The sequence below is a fragment of the Myxine glutinosa genome, chromosome 2 (genome assembly GCF_964187855.1).
Source record: "Myxine glutinosa chromosome 2, kmMyxGlut1.1, whole genome shotgun sequence".
Lineage (NCBI taxonomy): Eukaryota > Metazoa > Chordata > Myxini > Myxiniformes > Myxinidae > Myxine > Myxine glutinosa.
In genome coordinates, this window is record NC_136262.1 from 43,503,618 (window position 1) to 43,522,770 (window position 19,153).

The 19,153-nt window shown below is 42.1% G+C and overlaps 1 protein-coding gene across 1 annotated transcript in view; it reads left to right on the forward strand.

Annotated features, from left to right (window-relative positions):
* The window catches only part of LOC137422386 (CUB and sushi domain-containing protein 3), a 1,172,941-nt gene that overhangs the window by 287,542 nt on the left and 866,246 nt on the right, over positions 1-19,153 (forward strand). The window contains 1 exon segment of the mRNA XM_078772588.1: positions 17,281-17,475. Within this exon segment, the coding sequence (XP_078628714.1) occupies positions 17,281-17,475 (195 nt within the window).

A 19,153-nucleotide genomic window follows, 5' to 3' on the forward strand; every position in this document is an offset into this window, starting at 1 on the left:
AAGATACACCCTACACGACATCCGGGCTAAACAGATTCCCAACTTATTATATGGTGGTTCTTCTTCTTCATTGGGACATACAGAGCATGCTAATTTATGCAATCTACCTGGTCTATGGTATCCCTACCCCCTACAAACGTAACAATATTTTGAGCCATGGTGTCTGTCCATGCTTTTGTCTGTCTCCCGTTAACGGTGGCCACTTCCCAAGCTGCGATTGAAAGGCTCAACATTCTCTTTTGAAATAACAGGAGAGCAGGAATGAATAATGTTGATGCCAAATTTTATTTTGCCCTCTCTTTAGACAAATTGAACCTCTGCCATCTGATGTTGCACCACCATTTTGCGGTGGGTGATGTAAGCTCAAATATTTGAATCTGAGTGAAACCAAGAGTGCAACGCAATGAACCTTTTTAAAGGCCATTAAACAATTTAAATTGATAATTTAACTTAAACTTCTCCAGTCTGGGACTGGTAATCTTACTAGTATATAATAATATGAGTTCCCTTACAAGGAACTTTGACACGCGAGGAACACTTCTGAACTTTAGTGGTTAAATATGAAAGACAAGAAATAACTCACTGCAGAGTAAATGACTGATGCTCCACCACGTTGTTTATTGGCTACGGTTTGACTGTTAATGATGGATGCTATGCATTTTATCATTCTATTTAATAAACTAAATCGTGAGTTATTGCGAAAATAAATTACTGTAGTAAGGTTGCGAGCCAACAAAAGGAGTTTAATAATTCTGCCGAGTCACTGAGAGGACGCAAGATGTCCCAAAACGATTAAAATGGTGAATGCAGTTTTTGTGTACAAATCTCAGTTCAAAGAAGGGCAAGGTGATGGATTATAGGGAGGTATTCTGACGATGAAGTGTGGAAACAACCGGACAAACAAACAGGTGAATGCGAATGAACGGGAAAAAGAAGAGAGGACAGAAGCAGACAGAGAAAGACAATGAAATGCAAGTGCACAAGATTGGTGGATGTGGGTAGGGTTAATGGGAATAAAGAATATCATGGATACAGATGAAATGATGGTATACTGCTGTCTTGAAGACCTAGAGGGAAGATTGGAATGCTGATGAATCAGGGATGTAGGTTCCATCAGGGATCGGTACTATTTTGGAAGGAGTGGATGTCAAATAAGGAATAAGCACAAGGATTTATCTGTCTCTGATATCGTTATGCATATTATAGTATGTGAAGGAAACACTGGAATTTAAAAGATACCACTTTGTGATATAAATTCCACAGAGGAAGCATGGATAAGGAAGGCACTGGAGCTGCTGCAGAATAAATGTCAGCAAAAATGGAGGCTGAAGTTAACATAAAATCAAATTCACAGCAAAGTGAGAGTGATTGAATGAATTGATATATAAATGAAATGAATGAGTATAAACCTGATTTATTGGTGTATATATAATTGAGATATTTGCCAGGGAGTTTCATTATTCCTGTTGATTGCTTCCTCACCAGCTATACAGCAATATGGGATGATTTTGTTTGGGAGTTGTATCTCAGGCTACAGGTAATTTGGCTTGCTGCAAAGACCAGAATGAGCACACATTGACAGATATTTATCCAAGACATAATGACTCCCAGAAATGAATGTTTCACCCCAAAGCAACTTATCACTCACAGTAAGCAAGCTATCCTTGGTTTACACCACCCTCAAGCTTATAATCCAGGACCCGCTCTCACTGGCCTTCTCAACACAATGCGCCAGCATAACGACTCACACACAAGATCCATTAAGAACAGCTTGTTGGAAGTTAAGTGGCGGCCCTAGGTGTGCAAGAACATGCTGAGTGCACACTCTGGTAGTGTAGAAAAGTCTGCATTTTGCCTAGTTAACAAGGAGTGTTGTCATTGTTAGGATTTTGTAAATTTTGGCAACTCAAAGAAGGAATAAGACCATTTATTTTCTGTTAATGTTTCATATAATATGTAGTATTGTATAATGTGCATGCTAGCAGGTTATATAGTTGGTAATATAATGTTGTAATAGTTGCTTATATAGCATTATATGAGTATTATATATTACATTATATGCATTATATTATTATTATATGCTATTATATAATATATTATATCGTATTTATATATATAATATATATATATATAATTATATATATATATATATATATATATAATTATATTTATAATTTAATTATTATTTTATTTTATTTATTTTTTATTTTAGTATTTTATTTGTTGATATTTCATTATTATATATATATATATATATATATTTTTTGTAATTATTATTTATATATTATTTATTGATTTGATTATCTATTTTTTTATTATTTACTTATTTCTTTTATTATTATTATTTATTTTATTTTTATTTTTTGTTTGTTTTATTTATTTTCTATTATTTATATTTTATTTATTTATTTTATTTATTTATTTATTTTATTATTTGGTTTTCTTGTCTTATTTTTATTATTTTATTTTAATATTTATTATTATATATTGTTGCGGGGCCCACACTTGTAAATAAATATACCATCATTAAAGGATAAAGGTAGCACCCCATAGATAGGCCACAAGCAACACGTAGGTCACCATAGGACATCAGTTATTTCTTAGTATGTGTTAGATAAGGCCATTTTCCAATAGTTAAATCTGCATTGCGTCAATCGAATAAGAAGGAGGCCCCTCGTCCATTTTTGCAGCCTCCCTCCAAGCGACGCCATTAGGCGCACTCCAGTCTGTGCCCCATGGCCCTTCCCAATTTGTTACGCGCCTTTGTTAGCAGCGTTCGCTGCCCTTGAGCATGAGCTCGCTAAACGTCGCCATAAGCCACGAGGTGAAGCCCGGAAAAAGAGGGCGGAGCACCAGGGAGAAGGTGTGGCCACGTCACCCAGCCGTCAGGGCGGGGCCGGTAAGCGATAAGCAGCCAACCAGGGCTGGAGTGACTTCGCCTGACAGGGCGTGGTTGGGGCTCGCGGAGCGTTCGCTGGCTTCACTTATAAAAGCCAGCGCACAAAGCCCTTTTACAGGACTATAAGGAAGCGCACTTGGTAGAAGGACTTACCGAGGAAGCTTGCGCTAACAGGACTCGAGAATATATGCGCTTGTGAAAGGACTCGAGAATATATGCGCTTGTGAAAGGACTCTCACAGAGGACCGTCCAGGACGGATCATTGTGGAAAGCGCTGAGGACTGTCGTGATTACAGAGGGCTCGCTGGCATTGGGATTCCAAAGCAGGACATTGGAGAGGGGGCGCTTGGCGCGGGTAGTGCACAAAGTACGTACGCAGTATACCAGCCTTCCCCCCTGTCATTATAAGTGTCCGCTCACGTTACGCTATACGAAGAGCTGCCTGCCGGGTTTTCCATCACCTGGACTGGAGCCGGACTGGAGCCTGGACGCACTGATGACCATCAACCTACCATCTGTAACCCCCGTGTGAGTGTCTGTGTGTGTGAGACGGGCCCGTTTGTCCAGGGAATAAGTTAAGCCTGTAATTAAGACTGCCCTGTGTACTTTTCCTTCCTCTTTCTTTCTTGTATATTCCTTTTGTTTCCTCTTCTTCTTGTACATTTGTTAATAAATTGCTCTGTTCTTCCTATTTTCCTGGTTTCCTCTCCATCCGATCGCATCAGTCTTTTCTCTAATTGGGTAAGCATGGCACGATCGCAACCGCTTAGAATCTGGTCTAGTCACCTGTTAACAGCTCGGATCGCGGATTGCTATCCGCTCGGCATATTCCATCCATATCCGTGATTCGAGCAGGAGTTATTCCCTCGTTTCCGGTTGGCGTTAGTACTTCGGTAGTAGCGAATCCCTCGGCCTGACAAACCCTACCTAACGCCACGCCGGGAAGGACGTTATAACTTCCAGGACTCGCGTCAGCCAGATAAAAGGACTAGGGGATTAACCCCCTCTTGATAATGGGAGAGCCGACGTTTGAGATCCGTAACAATATTATTATTATATTATCTATTAGTTATACATTATATATTATTATTATTATTGTTGTTATATTAGTTGGTTAAACTGTCTATAGTTGGTTATATAGCAGGTAATATGACATAATATACAAGCATAGTGTCTGTGCCCACACAGGATTCTATACGGAGTAGGGATAGAGGTGGCTAAAATACAAATGGGGGCTTCTGTCATCGAGCTGGCAAGCTGGGAGAAACAATTCATATTTATTGTCACATCTGATGCAAATTAAATGCTGTAATGGCTGTGATGTGCTCCATTTGAAACTGTTTTTAGCTCACCTGGAACGAAGTTCTGGGGAGCTTATGCGATGGCGCATTGTCCGCCCATCAGTCCGTCAGTCCGTCCGTCTGTCAGTCCGTCTGTCAGTCCGTCTGTCAGTACGTAAACACTTGCAACTTATTCTTCGAAACTACTGAAGGGATTGTGACCAAACTTGCCACAAATGATATTTGTTGTGTTGTGACTAAAGCTTTTTCATGGCATTAAAAAAATCGGTGTCGGAAGGAATATATTTGGGGTCCAAGTGGGTCCAGGTTTTTTTGTTTTTTTTTGAATACAAGATCGAGGCTCGTGAAAAAGCCAACATTGATCACACAAAAAGTAAAAACCGACACAAACCGACACATAAAACACAAAATAAGGGGAGCGGTTGACAAGATGGGGAGAGAGGGGAAGGCCACAAACACAACATTTGAGAGCAGGGACATCGAGAGAACTGTGGGAGGGAGAGGGCTTGGGGGGAGGTGGGAGAGGTATAAAGCATACGGACACTGCAAGGACTTCCAGGAAAGAAGTTGGAATTTCGAAAAAATGTATCTGGGGTGAATTACCAGGGGTAGAAAAGATCAAGTTTTGGATGGGGAAAGATAAGAGATGGTGGTTAACAGCTGTTTTAAAGACCTGGAGGGAGGAGTGGGATTGAAGGGAGTGGGGGAGTTAGTTCCAGAGGCGGAAGAAAAGGGGAATGAAAGAGTGAAGGTGAGCACAGAGCCTAGATTTTGGCAGTTTAACCATAATAGGGTTGCTGGCAGATCTTGTGCGACCTGTAGGAATATTTGGGGGACAGAGCACAGAGAGAGCTGGGGGAGCAAGGCCGGAGAGGAGTCGGTAGAAGACAGAAAGACCACCAACCTAACCTGCCTGTGGTGAGTGAGTGAAAGGCCCTCGGAGTTAGCCTCATCGCAGGAGATTCCAATGATTCTGAAAGCTTTGACTTCAACAGCGTGAAGCCGAGCTAGGTGTGAGGCAGGAGCACCGGCTCAGAGGGGGGAACAGTATTCCATTGAGCTGCGGATGAAAGCCTTGTATGTGGTGAGGAGCTCAGGTGTGCCAAGGAAGGACTTCGCACGATGGAGGATGCCCAGTCGTGGACTGGCTTTGGAGGCCAGTTTGGAAATGTGGTTTTCCCAAGAAAGATCACGGCAGATAGTGAGACCCAAAAGCTTGAGCAACAGAACTTCATGGAGAGGATTGTTGAGAAGGTAGATGGGAGGGTTTTCCAGTTGGTCTTTTCGGAGAGACATAGTAAGAGTGTGAGATTTGTCAGGATTGAAAGGCATGTTCCACTTGTTTGACCAGTCTGTGATTTTGTCCAGGTCTGCAGAGAGTCAGGAGGCTGCAGGCTGCCAATCTGAGGAATGAGGAATGGAGCGGCAGAGAATGGAGTCATCAGCAAAGAGATGGAGAGGATTTTCCAGAGAGTCGGAGAGATCATTGATGAAGACCAGAAAAAGCACAGGGCCCAGAACACTACCTTGGGGAACTCCAGCCAGAACAGGCTGGGGTGATGAGAGAAATCCATTCAGGGCCACACGTTGACTATGACCAGAGAGGGAGTCCGCAAGCCAAGCATGGAGATTTCCATGGATACCATAGGAGGAGAGTTGGGTGAGCAGAGCTGGGTGCCAGACCGTATCGAAGGAACGTGATATGTCGAGGGAGACAGCTCTGATTTCCTGTTTGGCATTGAGGACCTCCATCCATAGTTGAGACAGCAGAAGCAACATGTCCAGAGTAGAATGACCTTCTCTGAATCCAAATTGATGATCGGAGATCAAGCCATTGGAGAAGAGGAAGGATTTGATATCCGAAGCAATGATGGATTCCATGACTTTGCTGATAATTGGGAGCCGTCTGATTGGTCTGTAGTTGCAAGGATCTGTTTTTGCACATTTTTTGTGTAAAGCGGTAATGTTTGTTGATTTCCAAGATGCTGGCAGATGACCTTGAGCAAAAGAGAGGGTGAAAAGAACAGAGAGAGGGTGAGATAGAGCGGCAGAGCAGGATTTTAGGACCCGTGGGCTGATGCCGTCTGGTCCAGTTGCAGAATCGGAGTCGAGGTTTGACAAAAACTTCTCCAGCTTGTCAGGAAAGAAGGACCCAGAGTCCAGGAGCAGTTGGGTTCGACTGGGTAAGGTGGGAACAGAGAGAGATGTGTTTGGGACACAATATTTTGAGGGAAACACAGAGTTGAGGCATTCGGCTTTGTCACATGCGGTGTCAACTTTGTAGCCATTTGAGGTGAGGGAGGGGATGGAGGGGGAACAAACACCAGAAAGGGGTTTGACCAGACGCCACCAGGATTTGGAGGAAGGAGACAGGTTTGAGAGCTCATTCTTGAGTGTGGAGACATAGTGATTCCTGGTACTCCTGAGGGTAGACACACACTTGTTCCGAGCTTGGTGGAAGGAACTGAGATTACCTACAGTTGGATTAGCCTTCCAAGAGGCAAAGGCAAGTTGTTTCAAGGCAACTGCTTCACCACAAGATTCAGTGTACCATGGACGGGAGGAAGGGTAAGACAACTGAAGACGAGATGGGATAAATCTGTGCATGAGAGAGAGCAGTTTGCTTTGGAAGAATTTCCAGGAAGAATTGATGTCAGAGGCAGTAGAGATGGGAGACCAGTCCAGATGATTGATGGCTGCTTGCAGCCTGTGCCAGTCGGCCTGAGTGAAATGCCAGACTCGCGACGCTGAGGAGGCTCTCTGAGAATGGCCAGAGAGATGTCCACTTTAACAAGCACATGATTAGAAGAACCGATTGGAGCAGAAGAAGAGCAGCAGACATTTGCTGGAAAAATGTCATAACCAAATCGAGAAGAGAAGATAATCCATTGACTGAGATCCGGGTCGGGAAATTGACAGATTGTGTCAGTCCCAATGAGTCACAGAAGTCCTTTGCTGAGGTGCAATGGCTGGTGAGAGAGGAACCCACACCCAGCCAGCTGGCATGATGACAGTTCAAGTCCTCACATATGAGGAAGAGATAGTTGGGATGAGTGGATAGAAGTTGGTCCATGTTGTCAGACAGCGACATGTAAATGGAGTCATCACTGTTTGGAGGACAGTACAGAACACATATGAACAAAAGGTGGGAGCGGAGAGGAAGCCGTAACCAGAGGTACTCCTGCGGGTGAGGAGGAAAGAGAGCAGTGCAAGGAGAGTGAGGAAGAAAGTTTTTGACAAAGATAGCCACCCCACCACCAGGCCGAGGCTCAGGTCTATCATACCGGAGGAGGGAGTAACCAGGAAGAGATATTAAGGAATCAGAGACATCTTGAAGGAGGAAAGTCTCTGTTAAGCAGATCAAGTCTGGATTGTCAGAAGCAACCTGAATGGAGAGATCAATCAGGTTTGAGCGAAGGCCCCGGATGTTTGAGGTCCATATCGTTGATGCGGAGAGAGGGGGAACATCGGGTGCAGGAGAGGGGAGGGGTGGGGTAGGGGCAGATGAAGGATGGGCGGGGGAGGTAGGAAGAGCAGTTATTAGCATGTCAGAGATTACAGAAGAGTTACAAGAAAGGGAAGGATGAGGACGAAAGGTTTGATGGTGATAGGATGAGGCACAGTGAGGGGTTCTTTGAGGGGTGGCAGAGGAAAGTAGAAGGTTGGGGGAGGGGGAGGTATGAGATAGAAGGGAGTTGAAGTCGGGAGGAGGAAACTTTGAGAAGGAGGTGGGAGAGGGGAGAATTGGAGCGGGATGGTCGGGGGGTAGATTTGAAGGGGAGGGGTTTGGGGGGGAGTTTAGGAGGGGAGGCGCAAGGGGGGAGTTTAGGAGGGGAGGGGCAAGGGCGGAGATCTGGAAGGGAGGGGCAAGGGGGGAGTTTAGAAAGTGGGATGATTAATGAAAGACGAACATTTATAACAAATTGGGTTTATTGTGATTTTCAAATTTGAGATTTGTTTAAGAACGATGGAGGATGGGTGGAATGAATTTGAATTTAGAGCATGTCGTGATTTAGAATTATAAGAGATTGAATATTTTTTTGAAATGGAATGAGTTGGAGAGGAAATTGAAAAAAGCCTTTTAAATAGGAAGAAAAACAGCGTGTTGTGATATACCACTGAATAAAACACTGCAGGGGAAAGTTTAAACATATTTAAACAGAACCGTGAAGAACAATCTTATATTCACAAAAATACCAACGGGGAGAGGGAGCTTTGAGGGACAACCACGAGTCACGTGAACAGGGCAAAATATGTCAGCAAAAAAGAAAATGGCAAAACAGATCTGGGGAATCGCGTGAAATGGGGGTGAAACACGTGGTCGAAGAACGAACGAACAAAAAGAACAAAGGAAATGTTTTTGTTTTTTTTGTGAAGATTTTAAACAAGGAAGTATGGGGTGAAAAGACTGGGAAAAAAAACTGAGAGAACGAGAATAGCAGGACCACAATCAACCGCTGAGAGAAAACAAAGCCTCCAGGTAGAAAGCTTAAAGAACTACAAGGCCACAATTTATCGCGGCACGAAATACTCGACCACTCTATACAGGTATGAAAGATTAACACCGATAATCTTCCAAGGGACGCACTATAGGTACACACACGTAAGATAAATACAGTTTCGACAAAAATACAATTGTGAACAATTACTTAACTTCGAGCGTGCGTGAAGGTCGGGACAGCTTCGAAAAAATCATCGAAGGTCGGGACAGGTTTTACCCCCTAAAATAGGAATTTGCTTTTTTCTCAGAAACTACACACACGATTTCGATGAAACGTGACCACAACCATCCCCACCTGTGTTGTACCAAAGTTTGTTCACGACATTAAAAAAAAAATGCGTCCTTTGGGGTTTACGGGGGGATGGGGGCGGTTGCCCCACAAAATAGGTATTTGATTTCTTCTCAAACTACACATGCAATTTCGATGGTTTGTTCACGGCATTAAAAAAAATGTGCCCCTTTGGGTGTTTACTTTGGGTGTGGGGGGGGGGCGGCTGGCCCCCCAAAATAGTTATTTTCTTCTTTGTTTGTTTAGTCTTATGATTATGTTTGTATGATTCTACATGCTGCCCTGTCTTCTAGCAACCATTGAAATTGGTTTTTAAAACACCTTTAGTCGGTGTAGTATACTGTTTATTCTACCAGGTGACCGCCAGGGGTATTGCCCCAATGTTTTTATACATAGGTCTTAACGTGAGCTCTTGAAGTACTACTTATATAATAATTATTAAATTATACAATGAAGTTTGGTATATCACTGTATATACAATGTTTGGTATATACAATGGATATCACTGCTTGTTCATTGACCCATCATTTTATTTTTCAATGCCGTGAACACAATTGAATTCTCCTGTACAATTTTTGTGTACACCATGCTCAATAAATTTGAAACTGATCAGATCAAGCATTATACTTGTCTAATTATGACGTCATAATGAAGGCACAGATGACATCATCATCAATATATGTTGTTCCCCATGGGGAGTACTTCACAATGAGACGTTTCAATTTTTTTTTCCATGGAGCGGTTTTGGAAATATAAAGGTGCAAAGTTTTCAGTTTTTCAAAGATGGCGCCCACACCACGTGATCTATGACGTCACAATTATCATTTATAATTTCAAAGCCCACATCTCAATATCATTGAACCTGTATGGGACTACTCTAGTTGGACATATAAGCTGGAGTCCTTCAACTCATGGAATAGTACTTCTCACAGCCCAGATCTCAATAGAATTGAAGCTGGATTTAAAAAAGAATCCCAGTAACTTAGATGATATTTGGAAGGTTTTGGAAGAAGCACTGAACACGATTACACAAGAGTTTATAACAAAATTATTTGAAAATGTCCCAAGAGGAATTTCAATGGATTTGAAGGAAAAGTGTGGACATGCTCACATTTAGTTTACTAGGGCATTGCCCGTACGTGGGTGCCCGTTCCTTGCTAAAAAAAAAAAAAAACGCTACCCGTACGCGATTATTTTAGTGTTAATGGCCAATTATTCAATTAGCGCCAACGTATTTTGGCTGTTTGCAATTTAATCGCAAGGAAAAGTAGAAAGAGAAGAGGGAAAAAAAGAAAAGCCTTGCCTTGCTGCAAACATCTGCTGCAAACAACAACAACAGTGAAGTCTTCACTGTCCGGAAGTTGGCATATCGCAGTTACGATTATTTTAGTGTTAATGCCCAATTATTCAATTATCGCCAACGTATTTTGGCTTTTTGCAATTTAATCGCAAGGCAAAGTAGAAAGAGAAGAGGGAAAAAAAGAAAAGCCTTGCCTTGCTGCAAACAGCTGCTGCAAACAACAACAACAGGGAAGGCTTCACTGTCCGGAAGTTGGCATATCGCAGTTACGATTATTTTAGTGTTAATGGCCAATTATTCAATTAGCGCCAACGTATTTTGGCTGTTTGCAATTTAATCGCAAGGAAAAGTAGAAAGAGAAGAGGGGAAAAAAGAAAAGCCTTGCATTAACGCATTACGCTTGCATTGCATTAACGGTTCGGCACACGTGATAGCTCGCTGCTCTCTGATTGGTTGAAGCGTTTTTTGGACATAGCTCGGTAAGTACTTGTCCGATTAATTTCAAACCTTGAAAAGGCACATCCTCGGGTCCCCAGCAATATACCTGGCAAGTTTAAAGTATATCGGACCCGTGGTTGTCGAGAAACAGCGGTCACAGACACACAGACACACAGACACACAGACACACAGACACACAGAGATTGCTGGAATTATAGATAGATATCAAGGTATATTGTGTATAAATTTATTTAATTGAATACGTTTTTTTTTCATAAAGTTGTATTTGCATTGAACACAACGTTTTAGTTTCTTAATACATGGGAGTGTCGGAAGCAGAATTTTGATTGGTCCTGGGATGTCTCAGAAGTTCAGTCTGAGTATCGGTTTGGGACAGGGAAGGCCTCTCCGCTCACTCATGATTATCATGGTGATGGAGCAGGTAAGCAGGAAGGTAAACATGAGGGGTATTTTGGGGAGGATATTGTATATGTAAGATCTGGCTGTTGTGGTGGAGAGTAGGAGATGCAGGAAGTACTGGGGGAGTGGAAGAAGGCATTTGGGAAGCATGGACTGGAGGTGAGTAGGGAGAAGACTGAGGTGACATGGGTCAGGCAGCAGAGAAAATAATTGAATATCAGGTTGGAGGGAAAGGAGACCAGACAGGAAAAAAATAGGTTTGAGTATCTGGGGGCAACAGTGACCGGGAATGGTAAGTCAGAGGCAGAGATGCAGTGGAGGATTCAGGTGGGTGCCAATGTGTGGAGGAGGATGGAAGGATAAATGTAAGACAGAAAAATATCAAGGAAATTGAATGGAAAGGTTCTGATGTCGTGTGTAACGCCAGCCTACCTCTACGGTCTGGAAATGGTGGCATTGAAAGAGCTTCAACAACAGATGCTGCGAGAACAACTGGGTCAGGAGGATTGTGGGAGTGAAGAGGGTGGATAGAAGGAGAATGGATGAACTGAGGGAGGAGATTGGTGTGCAGATGAGCTTGACAGGGAGATTGGTGCAATGCCGGCTGAGATGGGCTGGACACTTGGTGCAGATGGGGTAAGAGAGAACGGCAAAGAGTGTGGATAGGTTGAGGGAACAAGGTAGGAGGAAAAGAGGTAGACTGCGGTTGAGATGGGAGGATTGTGGGAGTGAAGAGGGTGGATAGAAGGAGAATGGATGAGAGGAGATTGATGTGCAGATGAGCTTGACAGGGAGATTGGTGCAATGCCGGCTGAGATGAGCTGGACACTTGGTGCAGATGGTGTAAGAGAGAATGGCGAAGAGTGTGGATAGGTTGAGGGAACAAGGTAGGAGGAAAAGAGGTAGACTGCGGTTGAGATGGGAGGATTGTGTGGACAGGGATATCAGTAAGGTGTGGGTGGTTGGAGAGTGGAGAGAGTTGGCTGAGAAGGAAGTGGAGAAGTGTCATGATCAAGGCAGGGCAGAAGCTTGGTGCCATTGGACCTCATCCCTTATAAAGGGAAGAGGAGGGGAGGAAGAAGAAGATGCACAGAAGATAAAAATGCAATAGTCTGAGACTTTTGCACAGCAGTGTATATATTGTTATTCAATAAAATAAATTTGTAATTTAGTTTGTAAATTAATCACTCCAGATAAAAATAAGGCGATTCACTGGACTTTCATCAAGAAAGCACAGATGGCTAAGGCACTGCATCTGCTGCGGAATAAATAGTGGTAAAAATATCGACCTTGCAGAATTAAATTCAGATTAAAAATAAAGTGAATCTGAATTAATGAAATAAGTGATTTAGGATTATCCAATTTCATTCAGACTTGGTAACTTACATCCTAGGTAGGGATTGTCTGTGCTCCAATTGCCTGCTTCCTCAGTATGTATGCGGTAGTAGTGGAGGAGATGCAGGCTGAACAATGCTGGAGAGTAAATGGAGATTATTTTGGCAATTCAACTCATCCTCCACAAATAGTGTAATCGAAAAAGCACTCGGGCAAAAATGTTGGTGCAAAAAATACAATACATTAATTTTCTATAAAGCCAAAGCCTTGGTGCATGGTTAAAATGTGGTCACACTGGAGTTTGGAGATGCAAAACTGTGCGTGCATGTGTGTGTGTGTGTGTGTGTGTGTGTGTCGTTGGTCGTTATCTCCATATGTGGGTTTCAGAAGGTGCAACGGAGCCTTCCCAGCTCTCAAAGTATCGTGTGTGTGTGTGTGTGTATGTGTGTGTGTGTGTGTGTGTGTGTGTGTGTGTGTGTGTGTATGTTTGAGGGTGTACACATATATGTGTGTGTGTGTAAAGTTGCTGTTGTTGACGGATATCTCCTCACGTTGGTGGGCTTCAGGAGATGGACTGGAGATCTACTTGGTCTCAAAGTGTACACCTATGAAAGTCAGGGTGTGTGTGTGTGTGTGTGAGTGTGTGTGTGTGTGTGTGTGTGTGTGTGTGTGTGTGTGTGTGTGTGTGTGTGTGTGTGTGTGTGTGTGTGTGTGTGTGTTGTAATGGTAATAAATATATATGTGTTTTTGCATGAATTTTACAAGGATGAGCAATATCTGAAGATAATACCCTATCGGGAATAGAAAGAAAACAAGCGTTGGATTGACAACAGAACAGGCAAAAGGCAGAAGGCCAATAAAAAAAAAAGAAAAAAAAAAAGGCAGAAGGCCAATGACCATCCATAAACAGTATGAAGGTAACTTTTTAAAGCAGAAGTTGAAGGATATATTGCGGTAAGAAAACCTCTGTTAAGAAAGGCAAACAAGACTAAAAAGCGAAAATTGCGTGTATGGTTAAACGTCACCTGAGATATGGTCTTCTCTTGCTTATTTGCTGACATTTGCAGAGTAGATCTAGTTTTACTTTCTGGTTGGAAGTTGGAAACGCCTTTCTTTCTCTAAAAATGTATAATCCCAACTGGCCCAATCTTTTACCTTTTACCATATATATACATATGTGTGTATATATATATACAGTCACGTGAAAAAGTAAGTGCACCCCACGTAAAGTTTTGACTTTTTCAACATATTTCAACATGCAACTATTTGATCTTCATTTCAACAATATTGATAAATAAAGGTGATATAATATAACAACTATCATGAAACATTCACATTTTGTAGTCCATTGTATAATTTAAAAAAGCATAAATGCAAATTTCGCATGTGGAAAAAGTAAGTACACCCCTACATTTATCACCACATCAAATACCTAAAATTAGAATCAGGTGAACCAGCTCAGGCGCAAATGATTAGAAAGTCGTTAGAGAGGATCTTCGAGGAACCTGTCTTATTTAAAACTCAGACATTTAGTTTGGTTTGCTCTTTGTTGTTGAAGTGTGCGGCATCACCATGTCTAGATCAAAAGAGCTCTCTGAGGCCTTCAGAAAGAAGGTTATAGATGCCTACGCGTCTGGGTGGGATTTAAAAAGATCTCCAAACAATTTGAAATCAATCATTCGACTGTCCGGAAGATTATCTATAAGTGGAGAAGATTCCAAACAACTGCCAACTTGTTCAGGCAAGGCCGCCCCAGCAATTCAGCCCGAGAGCAGACCGCAAGATGGTGAAAGAAGTCTCTAAGAATCCCAGAATGTCATCACGGGACCTAAAGGTAGCTCTTGCCACTGTTGATGTCAAAGTGCACGAGTCTACCATTCAAAAGAGGCTGCACAAATTTGATCTACATGGGAGGTGTGCCAGGAGGAAACCTTTGCTGTCCAGAAAGAACATCAGGGCAAGACTAAAGTTTGCCAATGAACACCTCAGCAAAGACCAGCACTTCTGGAACAATGTGCTCTGGACAGATGAGTCAAAGGTAGAGCTATTTGGCCACAGTACCAAAAGACATGTTTGTCGAAAACCAAAGACAGCATTTGACCACAAGAACCTGATACCAACTGTAAAGCATGGTGGTGGAAATATTATGGTTTGGGGCAGCTTTGCTGCATCAGTGCCTGGGCAGCTCACCATCATAGAATCCACTATGAATTCTTCATTGTACCAGAGGGTGCTTGAGGATAACGTGAGGCCAACTGTCGGAAAGTTGAAGCTCAACCGAAGGTGGACCTTGCAACATGACAATGACCCTAAACATACCAGTAAATCCACCAAGGAATGGCTGAAAAGAAAGACATGGAGGGTTCTGGAATGGCGAAGTCAAAGCCTGGATCTAAATCCCATCGAGATGTTGTGGGGGGATTTGAAACTAGCTGTGCATTCAAGAAACCCCTCAAACATCGCACAGCTGAAATAATTCTGCATGGAGGAGTGGGCAAAAATGTCTCCCAGTCAATGTCAGAGACTGGTAGACAGTTATAAGAAACGCCTACTTGAGGTTGTTTCTGCCAAAGGGGGTAATACCACCTATTAGAGCCGAGGGTGTACTTACTTTTTCCACATGCGAAATTTGCATTTATGTTTATTTAAATTATACAATGCACTACAAAATGTAAATTTTTCATTATATTTGTTATATTATATCGCCTTTATCTATCAATATTGTTGAAATGAAGATCAAATAGCTGTGTTGAAATATGTTGAAAAAGTCAAAACTTTACATGGGGTGTACTTACTTTTTCATGTGACTGTACATCATAAGAGCTCTTGGGTCTAGACGGTGCATGCGTAGGTTTAAAATTATGTTATTCATGCAATCTCGAGTTATATTCATTTTTATTGCACAAGTGGTGTATATACTGAGTCGTTGGTTTGCACATATACAGGAACTAAAAAAAAACAAAAAACTGTTCAGTCAATCTGTCCATATCCTATCGATATATTGAAATATATAAAACCGAAAAACACTGTTAGTGAAGCCGTCCTTTCGTTTAGCTGTGTGACTATATGTCTAGTAATTATGTACTGATTGACTGTCGGCTGTATGCTGTCTATTAATTGTGTACGTCTATTAATTACGGACCCTTGGAATGCACCTTTCCACCATTTAGACTGCTGAGGCTCGTTAGACCTTTGAAGACACTTTAAGACCCCCAAGGCCACCGGGACCCTTAATGACCTCAAATACCCCAAATATCCTAAAGACCCTTAAATATACAGAAGACCCAAAATATGCAGAGGACCCAGAAGTCCCAGAGGACCTTAAGAACCTGAGGTCTCCAAAAACCCAAAAGACCCAAAATATCCTTAAGGCCCTTAAAGACCCAAAATATCCTAAATACCCATGTTACCCAAAATACCCTGAAGGACCCAACTGTGAGGACCCAATCAAATATTCTCCCTTTGTCTTTAATTGCTGTAAATGAAGCCAAAACAGTGCGATCGAGGAAGAATACTCGTGTCAACCCGGGGTCCTTGTGTTGTGTGAGGTGATTATACCATGTATTTTTGTTGTGACAGAATGAGTATTTTTCCCAGTGTTATTAAATTTTACAAGTATTTAATGAGTGGACATGACTTGGTTTATGTACACAAATTGTTCCCGACAACCCTTTAGACCACAAAGATCTTTTAGACCCAAATACCCAAAAGCCCACGAGGAATTTCCATGTGCCACTGCCATTATGCTGTCGAAGGACATTCCTGTCAAACTCCTGAAATATTCCACACTCTCTTGCAAACTAATTCCCTTACACCAGCCCTGTGGAACCGGGTTATCTGCTAGCTACAAGCTATTTCACCTTTAGTCACATGTAGGGCCACAAATATCCTCTCGGAACGATCGGAGACAGTTTAAAGATGGTGAAACACTCAGAGGGGCACAGCGGCAATGAATAAGACAATATGTCATGGCCATGCCCCCCAATAAAGAACCCTAAATCTGCATGCTGTATGGATACATGGAACATGTTAAACATTATAACAGTAATGGTTCTGATAATACCGTATGCAGACCTTTATTTCGTGGCCGTTTCTTCTGCCAAACATAACTGCCTACATAATACAAAAAAAACCCCACCGTTTAGAGGCCATTTTTCCCCACAAAGCAGGGGTTGGCCTTTTCGGGGACCGTGGTTGTTGTTGTTTTTTTTTGTTATGTTATGCCTACATAATTGTAGGTTATGTAGGTTGTAGGTTGTTATGCCTACATAATACAGTTGAACACAAAATCAAGGTTCCATTAGGAAATTATTTTTTGTACAAAAATGTTATAAATCAAATATCTACCAGCATGCTTTGCAATGAGTAAACTGAATCTAGTCCGCCAGGGTTTCAGTATATCGAGTTAAAGTTTGGAATGAAACGGACTAAAGACTATTTAGTAGATTTATTTTTGCGATGCCTTCATTGCTTAATTTATCACTACCCTGCTGATGAAATATTGTTTTTCATTATAAGTTAACTGCCCGGGGTTAAGGACCATGAAGAATGCTCAATGCACAACAATGACCTGTGGGCATGAACTAGTGCAAGACGGTTTAAACAGGTAGCTGCATGAGCGAGGTGATTTTTCTCTTGGAAATTATCCACACCTGGAAATAGTGGTTGCGGTAACGCACAAGGAATGCCGACAAATATAAATGCAAAAAAAGAAAGTCGATGTACCTTAAAACAAGTTATTGTTATCACAGATATCTGACATTGTTTTACCCTCTGTGATGCAACGAATGTGTGCAGGAGTGCAAAGCAGTGCATGTGGGAATCCTGGGACACCCCCCCACATGCTGCTACATGGCTCGCGTTTCCAGGTGGGCGACGCGGTGCGTTTCAGCTGCACACCGGGTTTCATTCTTGAAGGCCACGGCATACTTACATGCAAGGCTTTGGGGGATGGAACGACCACGTGGGATTTCCCCATTCCTCACTGCAAAGGTCAGTTCCTCCTGATTGAGATGGTGACGATAGCGACTGGACAGTTGCGCTAATTTTATTGATCAAAAACGATCCGATGGCTTGTCTCTTTATTTATTGAACAATTATGATGAGGCTCGAGTTCTATTTTGTCGTTTTGTGAGTGTATAATGAAAAATAATTGAATTGCTGTTACTGATTACCCTTGTTCTTGCATTGCTCCCCCACCCATCATACATCCCTCCCAAATAACTTTTTCAATAAAGTCAAGTAATAAATGACAGCTGATCTTACAATTCTATGTAATTTTAATTTCACACATTTCCCCATCGGTGTTTGAGATATTACATATCCTCCAATTTTGTGCTTTTGACTTATTGCCTTTCCCAAGAGAAAAAGTTCTCCACATGCCAGTCTGGTGGTCATTTATCAAAAGATGTTGGATTTTAGGATGTAGAAGAATGAGATGGTGGCAAATGAGAAAACGGAGGAGCTAAAGAAATGATGTAAGTCAGAGAATATAAACGATAATTATCCCCACGAGTTGTGAAAAAAGAAACGTGTGGATATTGTAATAGGCTCTGCCCGTCTGTCTCTCTGTCTTTCTGTCTGTTACACTATCTCCTCCAAAAAGGTCAGGCAGAAATTCACCAACATTTCAAAACATCTTTTAATGAAACTTTATGTGTGCAATCAACATTGGGGGACGCATGAAATATGTAACAATTTTTGGGATTTGACTCCTGGTTCTTTCCCCCATGGGATAGTGACTTGGGTCATAAGGGTCAAACGGAAACAGTTATTTTAAACTCAAAATTTGATATTGGGACATTCCTGGTGGAGCATTTTGCCATCTTTCAACTTTGCTTTAGGTGGGAAGCTTGGGGATTTGCGATGATGCGTCGTCGACTTCAGTCTCGTTTAATGTTGATTTGTTTATCAATCTGATGGTCATTTATCAAAAGATGTTTGTTAGGATGTAGACTAATGAGATGATGGTACATGAGGAAATGGAGGAGATAAAGAAATGATGTTATTGCTTTTGATACAGTCTGGCACCCCACCTTACTCTCCAAACTCTGCCTATGGCATCTACACATGGCTTACTGACAATTCCTCTCTCGTAGCCAGCGTGTGGCGCTGAATGGAATCCTTTCATCTCCTCTCCCTGTCGAGGCTGGAGTGCTTAAAATATCTGTGAGACATTGTTTCGGTCCAAACTGATCTTGTGTATCAAAGCAGTTTTTAGTGACCCCCATTGTCACGTAAAGATATTCTGTCATTTGTCTATCATATAGAACGGCATCCATAAAATGCAAGCCATGATAACTCAACCATCCAAGATAGATGGTGCTCGTCTTTCTATTGAATGTATACTTGTCCGGGATTGAAGGTAGAATTGTATCTTCTCATTTGTGTCATGGAGTACTTCCCTAACGGTGGCATGGGAAAAATGGTCGCCCCATCAAAAGTTAACAAAACAATATTCTGAAAAGCTACAATAGAGTGAAAACATAAGCTTTTGAAAGCCATACTTTTCATACTTGATCATTTTCATAGTTAACAAGAATGAAAAAGATACCAGTGTGGCGGACACGACAGCACTGACGTGGTGACATCACCCCGCACACCAAGTGGGGATGGGCCACGCCAGGGAGAGAGGCGTGGCCTCACGATATACACGGCACGGGGCGCGCAG